Below are 19,647 nucleotides of genomic sequence, written 5' to 3' on the forward strand. Positions count from 1 at the left end.
CCCAACAAGATTTATAATGGGGGATGGCACTTCTCTTCTTTGCAGATTCTCTACAGCTGTTTCTAATTTTCTATTCTGTTCCTGTGCTTTCCAGTGTTTTTTTGCTTCTGTTGTTTCTTCTCACTTTTTCTTTGTTTCTGTTACTTGCCCCATCAATTTTGTGGTGTGTTGTCTTAACCATTTAACAGTCCTGTTCATAGTTTGCAATATTATACATTTCTTACTCTTATTATTATTTTTCAGGGCTACAGTCTCTGCCCTAGCCTTACAGATTCTATTCCATGTTTCTTCCCCACTTTGTTTTTTAAACTCATATGGACTGCTTTTTTTTTTTTTTGTTACCCAGTGTGTCCAAACCTTATTAAAATCTGTGAAGATATCTAGGGAGGGAATTAGGTGGTTCCCTAGCTCGGAGTTTTCTGTCATGTTAGGTTGCAACCCCTACAGCAGACAGCTCGCCACTTACCAAATCAACAGTTGGGGTCACCAATGTTGTCTGTTGGGTGGGTGGGTGTGTGTGTGTGTTCTCTCGGTATACAGTCCCAGCCCCGCACAGATAACTGGTTCAGCAGACCTTGATAGCACTACTCAGAAAGACCACAGACTCGGTTCGGTGGTGAAGGCACTTGGCCAGGTTTATTATTGATGAAGCACGATCCTAGTGCCCTGGCTCCATGGTTAAAAGTACACTAACACATGTATGCTCACGACAATGGACCAGCTGAGTCAACAGCAGGAATATATGCTGCCCTCTAGGCTGGACAAAGGTACCCCTCTCATTATTTCTCTTTGATACATGGATATGAACAAGTTACGTATTATACTCCTGATATGGTTAGTTACCAACTCTACACCTTGTACCTCCTGGTTTGAACAAAACATTCATTATTCATTCATTATTCTGTCCTCCCATCCTTCTCTTACTCAGGGTCAGTGTGTTCCTGTACCATCTCCCAGGAATGTGTTTACATAAATGTCCTGTACTTAGGAGTGCCTGTGTTTTAGCAAGGCTTGTTGTACCTTTGCCAAGTTCATGTACCAGACAGTGAACTTGTAAGCAAGCGTCTGCTTTATGACAGAGCCTGACTTTGGCTCATAGCACAGCCTGGCTTTTCTGACTGTGGTTCGGGCCTCAAGTCTTGCAGCAGGCCCAGTGCTCTAGGCTCTCTCTCTCTATTACAGCCACAGGTAGGCCGCAACAACAAAGAGGACCTCTGTAATGGAAAGGCAAAAGGGAAGAACCCAGTGCTAACCATGGCCATTGTCAATGACAAACTGCAGGAAGCATCTGTGAGCTGGATGCATTGCTATATGAGAATATGCATCCTGAAGGTTGAGGACCACAAACCAGTCACCTGAATCAAATGACAATATTATTGCTACTAAGGTTCCCATCCTGAATGTGTTCTGATTCCTTAGGTTCATGATTGGTCTCTATCTTCCTTTCGTCTTGGGTATCGAGAAGTACCTGCAGTAGAACTGTTTCCCAATGAAAGAGAGGAGAACTGGTTCAATCACCGCCAGGAGCAGGAGGGATTGTATGACCTGCCTTGAGAGACCCTCATGAGAAGAACCCCTGAAAGGGGAAGGGGGCGTGGAAGGGATGGAGCTGAAGTGAATGGCATAGCCTGATGTAATGACTTCTAGTATCTAGCTGTCTGATGTGATGTACTCTCGAAGGTTTGAAATGAGAAAGATGATCCCTGTCTGATGGAGGGGAAGGTGAGAGGGTGGTGGAGCATAAGAGGCAGATTGCAGAATGACCCTTGACTGAAGGGTCAAAATGGCTGGTTAGAAGAAGTTGCTGACTGGGAGGTGACAGTGCACGATGGGCCCTTCTTGAGGAATCTGGGCCTCTTCTTGCATGATTCTTTGGAAGGTTTGGTGCTGGACAGGATGACACCATTGTGCTGTCTGTGACTGTCCGAATTTTCTCTTGGTTGCAGAGATGTAGATGCCTAGGGATTGGAGGATCTCTCTAGAATCCTTTAATAAGTGAAGGAATTCATCTGTGGCCCTGCTGAAGAGCTTGGGGCCCTCAAAGATCCTCCATTGTATTCTGGACCTCCTTTAGGAGTCCAGAGAACTGCAGCCAGGAAGTGCGGTTCATAATTATGGCAGCTGCCATAGAGCAAAAAGTTGTGTTCACTGCATCCAGTGAGCCCTGCAAAGAGGCTTTGGAAATCCTCTGACCTTCAGTGATGAAGGCCTGGAACTGGTCCTTCTGGTCTTGTGGCACATAATAAAATGAGATAATTTGTGTAGTCATACTTGGCCATGGTAGTTAACTATCCTGAACTGTAATGTGGCCAAGAAGGACCAGATGCTTAAGCTCCTTGTCCTGAGGAGCAGATCTGGAGTGATGTTTTCTGTTTCTTTCCTTTATGGCATTGAGCCCCAGTGAATTTGTGGTGGGCTGGGAGAAGAGGTATTCCAAGCTTGTTGCAGGTATGCAGTATTTTTTTTGTCCACCCTCTTGCAAATAGATGAGATAGTGACTGGTGTTTGCCATACTGTTCAAGCTGGTGACATATTTAGGTTAGGCTATTTTGCCATGCAGAGAGGTATGTAGGATATCTACTAGGGCATGCTGTGGTTCCTGCACTTCTTCCAAGGGGACCTGCAACGACTTAGCTATCCTCTTGGAAGACTTTGAAGTTATCCGCGTAGGGAGGGAGAAGAGGCATAACAGCCTCATTTGGTGAGGAGGACAACTTGTTAGATGGCACTGCTACTTCCTCAACTCTCAGCTCTTGTTCTTCTAGAGCAGTGGTTCTTAACCTTTACTGCAGCCTGCACCCCTTTTGGCTCTCAAAATATGTTCTCGTACCCCTTATCAAAAATCATTGAAGTAGGTCAGTTCTTTAAACCTAGATATATTTTGTTTGTATATTACAGTAATTGTTAAATGTATAATGTTAATAAATACATAGGTTTGATGAAACAAAGTAGTTGTACTTATGTGCCTGTGCCTAATTTGTATTTTTGATGATTTACTTTCTAAAAAAATCTGGCATGTCTTGCACCCCCAGAAAGGGCGTCTTACACCCCAGGGGGTGCGAGCACCCCAAGTTAAGAACCACTGTTCTAGAGGGTCTTCTTGAGGAGGGGAGTGAGTCCTGTGGTACCAGGGGTTGCCCGTTGGTGGATCCTTTTGCATGAGGGTATCCTATAGAACTGGCCTCTGTGTAGGATCCAAGGATTCCAGAAAGGCATAAGGGAAGGGGGAGGGACCCCAAGAGTGCTCCTGCCAGAGAGGTGGTTAAATCGGTCATTGTCTGGTTCATGGGGTCTCTTCCTTGGGAGACATCTCAGGCAGGGAGGTAGAGAAATTTTGGATGGACATCTGAGTCTGAGGAGGTATCTTCTCCTGTTCCTATAGAGGCAGGAGGAGTTGTGGGGGCTAAAGATGTCTGCACCGGTGGCTGTGTTCGTACCAGAAGTTGTGTTGGTACTGGCTGCCATGCCTTCACCTGTGGGTGCGGTAGCACCTGGGAGGTATGGCAGTATCTGCAGAAGATCCCTCTTGATATTTAGTAGAGGGGATTCAAGTTCTTCCAACACTCAAAGATCCTCTTGCAAAAGAAATCTAATTGGTACTGGCAAAGCAGGACAATGAGTGGTGGTTGTGATGCAACTGGCGGTACCAGGGATGGTATGGCTGGACCATCCGTATGGTCCTTATGCCCTGGACCCACAGAAGTGTGTGAGTCCAAAAGCCGAGAGATACCAAAACGGTATAAACTAAAGTGGAAAAAGACTCCTTATTCTGGAATAAGAGTTTCCAAACAAAGAGTTATACCAGTATAATTATAGTGGTAAAATTATACCTGTATAATCAGGCTGGTAAATTTCCCTATGTAGATATGCACTGTGTTTCTTATAGCAACCAGGTTTCTTTGTTCTCTCCCTCTGGTAAGCTTGGCCAGTCTCCAGAGGGTTGAAAGTTATAGAATTACACATCACTTAGTTTTTCTTCTTCCATTCTATTTGGGGCATTTACTATTGCTCCCCACTTCTATTGCCTGCTGAGGATTGTCAATAACTCATCTCCAGTCAGTTACTTTGGTATAGGGTTTGGCATATCTGCTTTTAGCACTTCCAGTTTTACTTGGTATGCAGGATCATTAACTTTTTGTTAGTCTTCAGAGCCCATTACATATCCATAGTGTGACGGGTTGGACCCCCCCTGTCCAGGATGCCACCTGATGTACTGGGGTTTCACTGAGCCTCTCCTGCTCCACCAGCCTGGATTCCGTCTCCCTGTTTTGCTGAATTAGGCTCTCCAGCTTCTTGCAGCACACACACACAGAGGTAGGGCCACACACAGCTGCAGACAGACTGAAGTCAGCTCTGTATGAGATGACTCACCCAGCAGTCATGTGCCCGCCCCTTTTGGGAGATAAACCCAAAATAATACTGTCTTGCACTGTATAGAAAAATCTGCACACACAAGCTCATAAAAATTCGCCCTGTTCCTCAGTGTGAAGAGAGAGATGCACAGCTCCTTGCCCCGCCCCAATTAGAAATTGCATAAGCTGGGTTTAATAATACCCAAAACAAATTTTATTAACTATGAAAGGCAGATTTTAAGTGGTTAAAGGGATAGCAAACCGAACAAAGCAGATTACTAAGCAAATAAAACAAAACATGCAAACTAAGCTTGATTCACTAAAGAAATTGGCTACAAATAGTAATTTCTCCCCTAAATATTGTCACAGGCAGATTACAGAGAGTCTTGAAAGCCAACAGCAGTGGCCTGCAGCTTGAAACTTCAGGTATTTCCACTCAGACTGGACGCCCTTCCAGCCTGGGCTCAACCCTTCTCCCCTCACTTCAGTTCTTGCTTCAAAGTGTTTTTCAGTGTCTCTTTGGGTGGGGAAGCAGAGGAGAACCACGATGATATCACTCCCCTGCCTTATATAGCTTTTGTGTATGAAGGGAACCCTTTGTCTTCCAGTGGAAAAACACTGGCATCCCAACAGGGGGGAGGCCCAAAACCAGGTGACTCAGACCCATGTCTCTGCAGGGTTTTAGCAGCCATTACTCATAGGCTGTCTTGGGCATCCACAGGAAGACTAAGCTCTTTCACAGTCCATTGTCTTTGCTAATGGGCCATCAGCCCTGTCTGGCTTTTTCATTGTTGTATCTGAAGGATGAGTTGTGGGTGACACCCAAAGTAGCACATTTGAAATACAGATACATGATTAATATTCCTAACTTCAGATACAGAAAGCTTATGCTCAAATAAATTTGTTAGTCTCTAATGTGCTACAAGTACTCCTTTTCTTTTTGCGGATACAGACTAACAGGGCTGCTACTCTGAAACCAGAAATGATACAGGCATACAAATTGGATAATCACATTCAATAAATCATAACCTTTCCAATGATATCTTACATGAGCCATCTTGCAAAAAGTTTATCATAAGCATATGGAGTGTAACGTTACAAATAGTAACACCAGTTATAGAAGGCCACGTGTTTATACCAACTCTTCCCAGTTCAAGTCACTTCCACAGACAGTGCATGAAAATGAAGGTTCTACACACACCAAAACTGCCTTGCATTAATCTTGAACAGGATTCTATCTAAATAGAAACTCAGGGCTTGTCTTTGCAGGGGAAGAAGCCTACAGTAGCTGGTGTGCACTAGTTCTCTGCCCAAACTCCCCATGTGGACACTCTTACTGTGCACTCACCTTGGAACTGTATTAAGCTAAACCACCTGAGGGCACTATTAGTGTGCAGTAAGAGTGTTCATAAGGGGAGTTGGTTCATAGTAGCTAGTGCACTTTAAATTCACCTCCTCGCTCACAAGCCCTCAGATTAGGGTGACCAGTTGTCCCATTTTTAAAGGAACAGTCCTGTATTTAAGCCCTCCTGCAGGTGTCCTGACTTTGTCCCATATTGTCCCATATTTTCTGTCTCCCTCACATCAGTACTGGCCAGATACTCGCTCACTAGCGACAGTCCCACCAGCGGTGAGTAGGGGGGGAGAGTCCAGTGGCCGACGATGGGGGTGGGTGTGCAAGGCTTGTGGTGGGATGAAGATGCAGTGTGCAGGGCCAGCCGCTCCCCCTGCTGGTCCATTAGCACAGTCCCTACTGCGGCCTACCCCCACCCTGTCCTGCTTCAGGCTGGCACTCGTTGTGTGCTGTGAACTGCGGTGGCTGGTGAGTGCAGGCAGGTGCCAGGTGGCAGCCAGTTATGTGTCACCTCTGTTGCCCACCCATTGGCCCTTTATGTGCTCCCCATCTTGCTGTCCTCTCCCTGCTTTGCCTCTTCACTCCCCCTCTAGCCCTGCTGCTCCTCCATATTCCCACGGGTGGGGCATGTCCCGTTCCCAGCACTGTGCAGAGAACCCCTGCCCTGGTCAGAGTGCTCAGCTCACCAGCAGCCTGACCGGCAGGCTCCTTCCTTCACCCACTGCCTCTGGCTGGGCTAGTGCCCTGGGAAAGCCCAAGACCCTCCAACCTGGGATGCTGGCCAGGAGGAGCTGAGCCCTGCATGTGTCAAAGTCTCACACAGCACTGGCACGGGGAAGGCTCTCTTCCCCTCAGCTATGCTCTGGAGAGGGGACTGGGGGGGAGCGATTTCCAGCCTATTCATGCCCCAAACCTGCAGGCTCCACAGCAGCTCCTGGGGCAAGTGCTTAGCACCCTCTTCACCTCCCACCCCTGCGCCCTACCCCCAGGGAGCCCAGGGCTGCTTCATCCCCTAGTCACTCTTCCCTGCTGAGCCACCGCTCTGGCCGGGTTGATTGAAGCCCCTACAGTCAGGTTCCCTGGGCCCTGGTGCACAATGCATCCTTAGGGCTTGTCAAGGTTCCTTCCCCACTCTGAACTCTAGGGTACAGATGTGGGGACCTGCATGAAAAAAACCCTAAGCTTATTTTTACCAGCTTAGGTTAAAACTTCCACAAGGTACAAACTATTTTACCTTTTGTCCCTGGACCTAGATGCTGCCGCCGCCAAGCATCTAACAAATATAACAGGGAAAGAGCCCACTTGGAAACGTCTTTCCCCTCCAAGCTCTACACCCCCTTTCCTGGGGAAGGCTTGATAAAAATCCTCATCAATTTGCGTAGGTGAACACAGACCCAAACCCTTGGATTTTAAGAACAATGAAAAAGCAATCAGGTTCTTAAAAGAAGAATTTTAATTAAAGAAAAAGTAAAAGAATCACCTCTGTAAAATCAGGATCGTAAATACCTTACAGGGTAGTCAGATTCAAAACATAGAGAATCCCTCTAGGCTAAACCTTAAGTTACAAAAAGACACAAAAACAGGAATATACATTCCATTCGCACAACTTATTTTATTAGCAGTTTAAACAAAACCAGAATCTAACGCATGTCTAACTAGATTACTTATTAACTCTTTACAGGAGTTCAGTTTTTCAGTCTAAAAATTTAGACCAGTTCTAATGACTAAAGCACGGTAAGCATTTATAAGGCACACTGTCCTTTACAATAAGGCTCTTTTACACCACTCTGGAAATTCAAGGGAGCCTTAAAATGTTTACACCTGTTTTATACTCCTGGGGGAATTCACTAAGAACAATGGGAACAATTCACTAAGCAGGGAGGCTGTTACATTATGTTCTGCCTGAGGGGACAGAGCCTGCCCCATGCCTACCTCCTCAGACACACCCAAAAACCCTGCCTCTCCAAGCATGCTGTAATAGTGAGCGAGAGGGACTGAATGTCTCTCTCTCACACGCATGACTGCCAGCCCTCCTGTCCCGGTAGTGATTTATGTCTCTACTGGCTGCTCCGGGTGCCCAAACTGACCTGCCTGCACTGCTGGGGAGGGAAGTGTGACTGGTTTTAGGGAAGCTAAGGGAAGCCCCATCAGAAGTGAAAGCCCCCTCCTCAGCAAAGGGTGCAAATTATAAAGGCACGTAGGTCTGGTTTACACATAGTTTTTGTACTATTTCAGTTGGGGTTATGATTTTTTTTATTGAAATAGTTATGCTGGTATAACTTCTATTGTGGATGCATTTATATGGGTATTTAGGTGCCTTGTAGCCAGGTTTACATGACAAATTTTTGCTGACATAACTATGTTGGTTAGGGGTGTGATGAGGTATTATCTGTGACTGACATAGCTGTACTGGCAAAAACCCCTAGTGCAGACAGTTATATTGGCGAAATTATGCTTTTGCTGGTATAGTTCATTTTGCTCAGGGAAGCTGGCATAAGCTATATTGGCAAAATATTGCCACTACTACCACCATTCTTGCTAGCAAGCATGCTTGTTCCTCTGGCCACTCAGTACTGCTCCATAAAAGGGTCCATCTCCATTCAGTTTCTATTTCTTCCACACTCAACTTTAAAGGTGAAACTTAGCAGTTCCCAGAAGCCTCGCATACTTGTGTGGAGTAGGGCTGCAGCATTTGGCATTGTTGCTTTCACTTTCGATGGGAGGGAAAGATTTCACATGGGCTATTGTTCTGCTTACTGCCAAGTTTCATTTGTAAAGCTGGGTGCAGAAGAAAAAGAAACAAACAAAGTTTCAGTTGCTATATTGTGACTCATTTCAAATGTATGACTGTTCTCTTGGAGATACCATAATGCATGTTTGCTGTGAGAGTGTTTCAGGTCATAGTTCCTGCTGAATTCTGTAGCAGAATTTTGCAAGAAGTTTTATCAGAATTAATGTGGGACGGGTAAAGTGAAACTGTGTGCCCGCATTTAAGTGTGATGACCCAGAATGGATGTCTAGTTTCAAGTTTGCACCGAACTTCAGGTGAACTGGCCTTCACCTCTATGAGCCGGCCTTCACCTCTATGAGCCAGCCTTCCATTACTCAGCCCCGGCAACAGGCTTATATACGTTTTGTCCAGTTAGTGCGAGTTTTGCTGGAGTAAGAACTGCTGCATCTCACCCAGGGACTTTGTCTTCTTCAGCTCACTTAATATATATAAATAAAATTACACAGTTTCTAAAGTTCTCCTCTTGTTCTAGCACTGATACAGCTGCACGGATCCTAGCAACTGCGGGAGCACTAGTGTGGACCATGCATAAGGTGTTTTTGCCAATGTGTTGTCTAGACTTTCTCTGATCAAAGTTACATTATGTGGTTGTAAAAATCTCTCGTGACAGCACAGTTGCTAGTACCGCACATGTGGTGCGACAGCAGTAGAAATTCTGAAAATGTTCTGTGTAGAAGACAGACTTGTCAGCCTGTAAGACCTTGTGTATATTAAGAGATCAGTTGATTGTAGCAGCTTTCACTCTATTGAAATGCCTCATTTTAAAAGTTTTGTTTAGAACAAAAACAGTTACTGAAAGATACATTGGCAAGTTATTCATCTTTGCTGTAGGCTATCAATTTGCTTTCTTTAATTAAAAAAAAGGTAGAAAGTGGCATGTGAAAGTTTCAAATTGCTTAAAAATGTGAGGTTTCTTTATACACAAGGGTTGTCTCACACTAAAATGAGTTCAGAAATAATTACCTACCTCACTGAGGTGTTGTGAGGCATCGTTAATTAATTATTGTAAAGTGTTTTGTGATGAAAGATGCTACTGAAACTTAATATATATGAATACTCTACATACTTATATGTTAAGTAAGTCACTGAGGCATTGAAAATATTACACCTTTTTTTTAAAATCCTCCAATTAGCAATACTTTGCGAAGTACTAATAATAATACTTCTAGAACACATTATCCAAGAATCCGACAGTACTTTCTGAAGATGGGGTACATAATATCATCCCTACGTAATAGATGGGAAAACAGAAAGCATGATTTGCATACACGTTGACCGTTCACACCTACCACTGAACACTAGGTCTTAACAGACTTACACCCGGTCACGCAGCAAGTTAATGGTCCTTAACTTGGTCCTTAAAGCTAAGACAGAATCTCTGCTGTTTCAGTCTTTTTCTTTATTCACTGACCCCGTGCTGTCTCCCAATAATTAGTAATAATTAGAGCTGTCAAGCAATTAAAAAAAATAATCACGATTAATCTCGTGATTAAAAAATTAATTGCGATTAATCGTGTGTTTAACTGTTAATAATAGAATACCATTTTTTAAAATATTTTTGGGTGTTTTCTACATTTTCAAATATATTGATTTCAATTACAACACAGAATACAAAGTGTACAGTGCTCACTTAATATTTATTTTTATTACAAATATTTGCACTGGAGAAAAAAATAGTATATTTCAATTCGCCTCATACAAATACTGTAGTGCAATCTCTTTATAATGAAAGTTTAGCTTACAAATGTAGAACTATGTACAAAAAATAACTGTATTCAAAAATAAAACAATGTCAGACTTTAGAACCTACAAGTCTACTCAGTCCTACTTTAGCCAATCACTCAGACAAAAATCTTTGGTTACAATTTGCAAGAGATAGTGCTGCCACGTCTTGTTTACAATGTCACCTGAAAGTCAGAACAGGAGTTTTTTGCATGGCACTGTTGTAGCTGGCATCGCAAGATATTTACATGCCAGATGCGGTAAAGATTCATATAGCCCTTCATCTTCAACCACCATTCCAGAACACGTGTCCATGCTGATGACAGGTTCTGCTCGATAAGGATCCAGAACAGAGCCAACCAACACACGTTCATTTTCATCATCTGAATCAGATGCCACCAGCAGAAGGTTGATTTTCTTTTTTGGTGGTTTGGGATCTGTAGTTTCTGTATCTGAGCGTTGCTCTTTTAAGACTTCTGAAAGCATTCTCCATACCTCATCACTCTCAGATTTTGGAAGGCACTTCAGATTCTTAAACCTTGGCTCGAGTGCTGAATCTATCCTTAGAAATCTCACATTGGTACCTTCTTTGCATTTTGTCAGATCTGCCGTGAAAGTGTTCTTAAAATGAACAACATGTGCTGGGTCATCATTCAAGACTACTATAACATGAAATATATGCAGGTAAAACAGAACAGGAGACATACAATTCTCCCAAAGAAGTTCAGTCACAAATTGAATTAATGCATTATTTTTTTACGAGAATCATCAGCATGGAAATATATCCTCTGGAATGGTGGCTGAAGCATGAAGGGGCACATGAACATTTAGCATATCTGGCACATAAATACCTTGCAATGCTGGTTACAAAAGGGCCATGTGAACGCCTGTTCTTACTTTCAGGTGACATTGTAAATAAGCAGCAGTCAGCAGTATCTCCTGTAAATATAAAACAAACTTGTTGGTCTTAGCAATTGGCTGAACAGGACGTAGGACTGAGTGGACTTTTAGGTTTTACATTGTTTTGTTTCCGAGTGCAAAGTTAATTTACAAAAAAAAATTCGACATTTGTATGTTAAACTTTCATGATAAAGAGATTCCACTACAAACTTTCACGATAAAGAGATTGTATGACGTGAATTGAAAAATACTATTTCTTTTGTTTTTCATTTTTATAGTGCAAATATTTGTAATAAAAATAATATAAAGTGAGCACTGTACACTTCGTATTCTGTGTTGTAATTGAAATCAATATATTTGAAAATGTAGAAAAACATACAAAATATTCAATAAATTTCAGTTGGCATTCTATTATTTTACAGTGCGATCAATCACAATCAATTTTTTTGAGTTAATCGCATGAGTTAACTGCGATTAATCAACAGCCCTACTAATAATGTATTGTTCAGAAGCATAATTTTGAATCATGCACTTTAAAATCAAGTAGCGGGGGTAGCCGTGTGTGAGTCTGTATCCACAAAAACAAGGAGTCCGGTGGCACCTTAAAGACTAACAGATTTATTTGGGCATAAGCTTTTGTGTTTCGTTTTTCGTTTTCACTTTAAAATGATATGAAAGGTAAATGTCCCAGGGAACCCTACAGCGAAATCCCTTTTGCACCCAAAGGTTTTCAGAGCGAGGACTAAAACACAGGACCCAAAGTTTGGGGAAGTTTGAAATCACAATTTTAAACGTTGCAGCGGCCCTGTAAGCATCTTCATGGTCAGAAACAACCCCTAGGATCTGGATTCCAAAACTGAGGGGGGAAGTTCAGATTGGTCACCCAAGGCTTGGGCTGTCACTCCTCACGTTGCCCTTCCTAGCACCTAATAAAGACATCATTAAGCACCTTACAGGTAGGTTAACACGGGGGGCGAAATCCCTAGTGAGCGGTCCAGGGGATGCCTCCCAACGTGCAAGCGGCGCGGGTGGGCGACAAGACCCTGCTCTCCCCCCGCCCCGCCCCGCCCCGCCTTCAGCTCCGGGCGGCGGCGGCTTTCAGAACAGGCCGGTTTCGGTTTTCGAAGCCTCAGCGGCTCAAGGTTCCATCCCCGGCGCGAGCCGCCCGTTTCCCTGAAATGACGTCGACGGGAGGGAGGGGTTAGAACGTGGCCCGCCCGGGCCTGGGGTGCGGAGCGAGCCGAGCGCGCCCGCGAGGCTGGGTTTTGTCTCGGGCCAGCAGCTGAGCCGCGCCAGGCCGCTGGGTAGAGCTGCGCGCGATGGAGGAGCACAGAGCAGCCGCAGCGGCAAATGTCTCTGTGTGCTGGCGTCCTGCCGCCCCTTCAGGATTCCGGTAGGTGGGAGCGTGTCGCCATTGTATCCTTAGGCAGTGCAGCAAGCCGGGGAACTTCCCATGGAGGAAAACAGCTTGCACCTCTGCTTTAGGCAGGGGGCACTCAGGACTAATGCATGAACCCACCGCCTTCCCGCCCCCCACTTATTCCCGAAGACTAAAAGGTAGAGAGCGAGAGCCCAGAGACCGCCTTCCCATAGCCGCTCCCGCATTCGGCAGGGCTGCGTCGCATTGGAGGATGTGTTTCGTTAGGGGCCCCCAATCCCACTTCCTTGGGCACCCAAAACCCCCAGGAAGCTAGTGGGCGTGCTCAAGGAATGCAGGAGAGGGCCCATATCTCTTTTCAGGGAAGAGGTGTTATATTCTACATGTGCAAAATAACGACTACATAAATATTTTAGAGGCTTGCCTGTATGTGGGTGAATTATGAGGCCATCTTTGCTCTTTCACCTGCGGGGCGGACTGTGTGGTTTGTGGTGCGCTCAGGTACAGCGTACTTTAAAAAAGAGGGAGTGGATGTGTGGATCTGTGTTTCAAAGTGGGGGGACTTGTTTTGTGCAGATGGTAATGAGCACATTTTCTAATGGAGTTGGACCCTTTCCCCACTGGGATTAAGTCTTGTACTGTTGTACCACAAAGCTGCTTTTTGATCTCTCTGCAAACTAAAAAAGTTTTCTGGTTAAAAAGCAGGGTGAATGGTCTCTGCACTTTGGTAATAGCTTATCCTTGTAATGTTTGTTTTTCTTTTAATCCTTTTTTTAGCTGTTTGTTCCAAAACAAACCAGCAGTTTTGAAATATTGCAAAAATAGATAATTGAGGTTTATTGCTAGCGGTAAAAAGATTCCAAATCTCCTGGAAAATATGTTAGTAGGAGTCCAGTGGTTTTCCCATGCATCTGTGAAAATAGATCTATTGGGCTCTTCAGAGCTGAATATAGTCTAAGCATAGGCGAGGGAGCCAGGATTTGTAGCGTTTTATTCCTAGCTCAGATATTGACTCACTGGTCTTGTCTACACCAGGGAAATCTTGCAGAGATTTCTCACTGTCGCTTATACTGGTTCATCTCCATCAGCAGTACTGGGAAACCTTGTATAAACAGCTACCCGAGTTTCAAGTACCCTGTTGACTAGATCTTTTCTGGGCTGGATCACATCTTGTGTTGCTCAAAGTGTGATGGGGAGTGGTGGCTGATCTACACTAGGATTCTCAAAGTTGCTGTCCCCCTTCCCTCTCCCCTCCTGGATGTAAACCAGAGTTAACAATTTGCTCTATTTCCCTAATGGAGAATGGAAATGCTAGATACATACAAAATTGCTTATGAGAGTGTAACTCTGGTTTATGTAAACAGCTAACCTCCTGGAGATAAGACATGCTATTGCCCTTCTTACAGGGAGCAAGAGGCAATAACTTGGAAATTAAAACACAAAATCCTATTCTGTTACAATGATAGGATAACACTACTTTGAATAATAGGACCAAATTCACCACAGGTGTAAACAGAGTAATTATTAACTTCAGGGAGGTCCATGCCACATATGCTAGTGGTAAGTTTGGCTCGGAAGGGGAGGAGGAAGAACGTCAAGCATAGAGATATCTTTTTAAATAAACCCACAATGGCTCTTGGCTTGTTCTGTGAGAAAGAACTACACCATTAAATTAATCAGATTCACATTTAATTCTTGTATTTAAGTGGTGGAGCTGCAATACTGTGCATTTTACTAGTATTATCTTTTAGTTGTAAAGTGCTATAAATTTTAATGGGGCTTCACAAGACAAGTTGTTAGACAAGTACTTGCCCTGTGGAGTTTACAGTCTAAATGGGATGAATATAACTTAAATAATTAAAAGACAGGGTAGGAGCATAGAGTCGTAACTGATCTGTGGTGGATCAGGGATTCCCACATCTAAAGCCACATTTATCCAGTGATCGATCTCAAAGAGACAGATGTGATCACTTCACTCATACTGAGTAGTATCTTACTCTGTGACTAGTTTCCTTGATTTCACAGTTAGAGCCCTGTGAAAATCACAGTTTCACGGACTGTGTGGAAATAGTGAACTTAGCCCAAGACGTGCTGTTGGCAAAATTGTGGGAGTTGGAAGTGGGCATCTGTGCTCGTTGGTCTCAAACTCCATGCAGCTTGTAGCTTGCGTTCCAAGCGGCAGCTGCGGCACTGGTTACTGTGCCCAGCTCCCAGTTCTTCTCTCCCCCGCCCCAAACTACTGCTCCAACTAACGCTGCTGTGCACTACAAGCTGTACCCAGCATAAGATCAATGTGCACGGATACCCGCTTCCACTTCCCTGCTGTAGGAAAAATCTTAGCCGTTCAGGAGGGGCTTGGTGGCTGTGCGTATTCTGTGAACATGGATACTTTACTTGTGCTGCTGCCTTGGAATTTAAAAAATAAATCTGTGATTTTTGACAGGTTCTTACGTGGTGTGAGGTCCTGGCACGGTTTCAATGTTACCTGCACCTCTGTTCCTTTGCTGTCTCTCTGAGTGCAACCTGGCAAGTGTCAAGCCTTTACTTCTCTATCACGGGGTGGAATTCCACATTTCTCCCATTCGTGCACCAGGCTCTGAGCTACAGTACGCTGTGTATTGACTGTGCTTACACAGCAGGTATGACAGGTCCAGCACCTGCAGTGCTTCCCTTCAGGAGTGTGTGTGTGTACGTACAGTCGCCAGACAGCACTCTGAAAACCAAACTGTTGTTTAACAGTAGGAACAAAGCATTTAGAGGAGAAGAATTTTGAAACAGTCTACATAAACGTTTATCTTACCTAAAGACTTACCACCCCCCATGGTATCTTACAGACCTAACTTCAGTAGACGCCCCAGCAGGTCCTGAGGGTTACTCTGAATAGCTGTCTCTCTCGAGGGAGTCCATTTTTCAGCTGTTATAGTGCTTTTTGATCTTCAGGTTTCCAGGCCTTGGCTCTACTCAATAAAACCGGTTTTGTAAATTGGCTGCAGTTAGGAGGTTGAATTGAATTAATAGTTGGGGCATTGTCTTCTTTTAACAGCTCTTAAGTGTTTACTGAGAAGTGGCTTATCTTCAGCCATTTTGAGTCCTTCCTGCTTGTTTTCCTTACAGCACCCATATTGAATTAAACCGGTATTTATGCAGTAAACATCCCAATAAGCAGGTCAACACACAGTATTCCTAATTTACTGCAGAGCAGCTCCAAATCAGTCATAGGTGCTACTTAGCATATATAGAGATATCACAAGCTAGTTTTTCATCAGTAGATCTCTCCGCAATTCCCAAAACCCCTGTGAGACTGGGAAGTGCTGTTATCCCTATGTTACAGATGGGGACCTAAGACACAGAGGTAAGTGATTTGCCCAAGGTCACACAGAAAGTCAGTGGCGAAGCAGGGAATTTAATCTGGGTCTCCCAAATTCTATGCTATAGCCCTAATCACTAAACCATCCTACCCTTCCTTTGAGAACTAGTAACAAAGATGATTTGTGTTTTAACAGGGGATCTGAGGACATCTGTCTGCCACTAACTACTTTTTCTTTCATCTTTCCTTATTGTTTTGCTTCCACATCACCCATTGGCTTCCCTGCCTGAAAATCAACTAAATACCTATCTTATTTATTTTTTGCATTTTAGTTGTGCCTGGAGCCCTGCCAGAGATTGAGGCCCGGTTGCAGTAAGCACTGTAAATACACAGAGTAAGAGACGTGACCTGCACTGAAGAGCTGGCAATCTAAACAGACACAACAGATAAAAGGTGGGAGACAGGAAGAATTATTATCCCAGTTGTAAAAATGGAAAAGAGAGACTAGGTGATTTGCCCAGAGTCACACATGATGGCTGTGTCAAAGCTGGACATTGAGCCCAGATGTTCTTGAGTCCCAGTCCAGTGCCTTAACCTCCAGGCCGTTTTTCATCTCAAAATCCCTTATGCCCCCATCACTCTGATTTCTGTGACCCAACTATCCCTCCCATTGTTAATTTTCCAGATATCTCCTAGGACAGTGGTGGGCAACCTGAGGCCTGCAGGCCACATGCGGCCCATTAGGATAATCTGATTGTGGGCAGGGAGACATTTTGCTGACGTTGACGGTCCACAGGCACAGCCCCCCGCTGTGGCCGTGGTTCACTGTTCCCGGCCAATGGGAGCTGCAGGAAGTGGTGGGCCACCCCGTTGCCCGGGAACAGTGAACCGCAGCCACTGGGAGCTGCGGGGGGCCGTGCCGACGGTCAATGTCAGCAAAATGTCTCATGGCCTGCAATCACATTACCCTAGGCGTTGCCTAGGGAGGTGGTGGAATCTCCTTCCTTAGAAGTTTTTAAGGTCAGGCTTGACAAAGCCCTGGCTGGGATGATTTAATTGGGGATGGGTCCTGCTTGTGAGCAGGGGGTTGGACTAGATGACCTCCTGAGGTCCTTTCCAACCCTGATATTCTATGATTCTATGATACCCTGATGGGCCACAGGTTGCCCACCACTGACCAAGGATTACTATCTGTACCAGAGAGTGGCAAAAATTTTCCAACATCAACTGCTGGTATTATCAGAAATCTCCTTTCTCCTTCCTTTCCCAGCCCCACCTTTAGGAGCTGTGCATGTAAGGCAATTGTACTTCCTCCTCATACTTTGCTCTCTCTCTTCAAGCCCTGAAGAGACAATCTCTAAAATGTCATTTATCATGTATCTTAATGTATTAAACCTTGCAACTTTTTTTTTAATCCTTTCACATATTTGCAGATGCCAATGGGTGATAATTGTGAGGGTTATTTAAAATTGCTGATAACCATATCCCAAAACAAAAAGTTATCATGGGTTGGAGTTAAGGTTGCCAACCCTTTAGGATTGTCGTGAGGAAACCTCCAGGAATGCACCCAACCAAAATTGGCAACCTTAGTTGGGGTATAACCTTGTGTGCATTTCAGAACATGAGCAAAAGAACCTAGCCTATATGAGGACACTTAAAGTATCTTAGGCCCAGATGCTGCTATGAATACTTAGTGTATGTCTACACTGCAGCTGGGAGAGTTCAAGCATGCCTGACCCCTTGGGTCTGCTCTTAGGTGGCTAGCCTGAGCTGCCGTCCATACTGCAATGTCCACATTGCTATTCTTAGCATGCTAGCTTGAGTCTGTCTACCTCATCTGGGAGTCATGCTCCCCGCTGCAGTGTACTCATACCTTTAAAGAGAGTGATCCTGCAATGGACTCCATGTGGGTACCAAGGTCTCTGCATGCAGAGCTTATTGCAAGTTCAGAGTCATTAAGTAAGGACAGCTAATAGGTTGTATTGTGGTATGAGAAATGTCCAAATGATATATCTCTTTGCAGTTCAGCTTTAAACAAAGATTGATCTGGAAAGAAAATGGGCGGGGCAAAAAGTAGGATTATGCTCAGGGTACTGGAACCATTTGTATAGTGGGGGTGCTGAGAGCCATTGAACCAAACTGTAAACCCTGTATATGCTAGAATCCACTTCAAGCCAGGGGGTGCGGTAGCACCCCTAGTTCCAGCACCTATAGTTATGCTGCTATTTTTCTTTTTCTATGTTGTAGAAAGAAGGCTTGCTTTTTTGTGCTTTTTAAACAATTTCTGATCTTTTTTTTTTATTTTTTTTTTTACATTAGGAATTCAAGTTTTGTCTGACTTGGAAGAATCTATGGTGACTGGAGAACTAGTAAAATGATATTGCAGGAGTCTAAATGCTGAATAGTTGAGCGGGGAAAGGATTTTTAGTAGGGCTGTCTAGCGATTAAAAAAAATTAATCGTGCGATTAATTGCACTGTAAACCACCGTTCCAGAGGACATGCGTCCATATTGATGATAAGTTCTGCTCAATAACGATCCAAAGCAGAGCAGACCGACGATGTTCCTTTTCATCATCTGAGTCAGATGCCACCAACCGAAGGTTGATTTTCTTTTTTGGTGGTTCGGGTTCTGTAGTTTCTGCATTGTAGTGTTGCTCTTTTAAGACTTCTGAAAGCATGCTCCGCATCGTCCCTCTCAGATTTTGGAAGACACTTCAGATACTTAAAGCCTGGGTTGAGTGCTGTAGCTATTTTTGGATATCTCACATTGGTACCTTTGCATTTTGTCAAATCTGCTCTGAAAGTGTTCTTAAAATGAACAATGTGCTGGTTGATCACCCGAGACTGCTATAACATGAAATATATGGCAGAATGTGGGTAAAACGAACAGGAGACATACAGTTCTCCCCCAAGGAGTTCAGTCACAAATTTAATAAACACATTTTTTTAACAAGCATCATCAGCATGGAAGCATATCCTCTGGAATGGTGGTCAAAGCATGAAGGGGCATATGAATCTTTAATGCATCTGGCGCTTAAATATCTTGTGATGCTGGCTACAACAGTGCCATGCCGAATGCCTGTTCTCACTTTCAAGTCCACTTGAAACACAAGACGTAGGACTGAGTGGACTTGAAGCGTAAGTGTGCTTAGCAGCTTAGCTGTGTGTCTTAGCACACTGAGTGGACTTGTTGGCTCTAAAGTTTTACATTGTTTTGGTGCAGTTATGTAACAAAAAAAAAATTCTACATTTGTAAGTTTCACTTTCATGATAGAGATTGCAGTACAGTACTTGTATGAGGTGAATTGAAAATACTATTTTTATCATTTTTACAGTGCAAATATTGGTAATAAATAATATAAAGCGATCACTGTACACTTTGTATTCTGTGTTGCATTAGAAATCCATATATTTGAAAATGTAGAAAATATCCAAAAATATTTAATAAATTTCAGTTGGTTTTACAGTGCGATTAATCACGATTAATTTTTTTAATCAGTTAATTTTTTTGAGTTAATTGCGTGAGTTAACTGCGATTGACAGCCTTAATTTTTATTTTTATTTAAAAAAATCTCAACCACTTATTGAAAAAGCCCACTTATTTAACAGATTAAATAACTTAGTAAATGGCTAAGACTTTGGATAGAGTATGCCTTTAATAAAGATTCAGTACCCTTATTCTTTTGATTAAAATATGAACTAGTGAGATGCATGCTTTGAGACATACAGCAGTTCTTCCCACAATACTGGGGAAGATCAGACTGGATAATCTTGATATTTCTAAGATAATAAACAAGCAGAAATTAACTTGATTATTATTATTTTGGCTGGGAGAAGAGGTA

At 43.6% G+C, this 19,647-nt stretch overlaps 1 protein-coding gene across 5 annotated transcripts in view; it reads left to right on the plus strand.

Moving 5' to 3' along the window:
- TRANK1 (tetratricopeptide repeat and ankyrin repeat containing 1) overlaps positions 1-19,647 on the plus strand; it is a 92,837-nt gene that overhangs the window by 3,593 nt on the left and 69,597 nt on the right. For 3 of the 5 annotated variants that reach the window (XM_078851719.1, XM_073332987.2, XM_078851720.1), the window contains exon 2: positions 16,137-16,257. Coding sequence is in view for 1 of the 5 variants with exons in the window: in XM_073332994.2 (XP_073189095.1) it covers positions 12,439-12,512 (74 nt within the window). In the remaining 4 variants the exon portion in view is untranslated. Of the gene's footprint in view, positions 1-12,216; positions 12,513-16,136; positions 16,258-18,123; positions 18,159-19,647 lie in introns of those variants that run through there. The other 2 variants (XM_073332988.2, XM_073332994.2) reach the window with 2 other exon arrangements.

The sequence above is a fragment of the Lepidochelys kempii genome, chromosome 2 (genome assembly GCF_965140285.1).
Source record: "Lepidochelys kempii isolate rLepKem1 chromosome 2, rLepKem1.hap1, whole genome shotgun sequence".
Taxonomy (NCBI): domain Eukaryota; kingdom Metazoa; phylum Chordata; order Testudines; family Cheloniidae; genus Lepidochelys; species Lepidochelys kempii.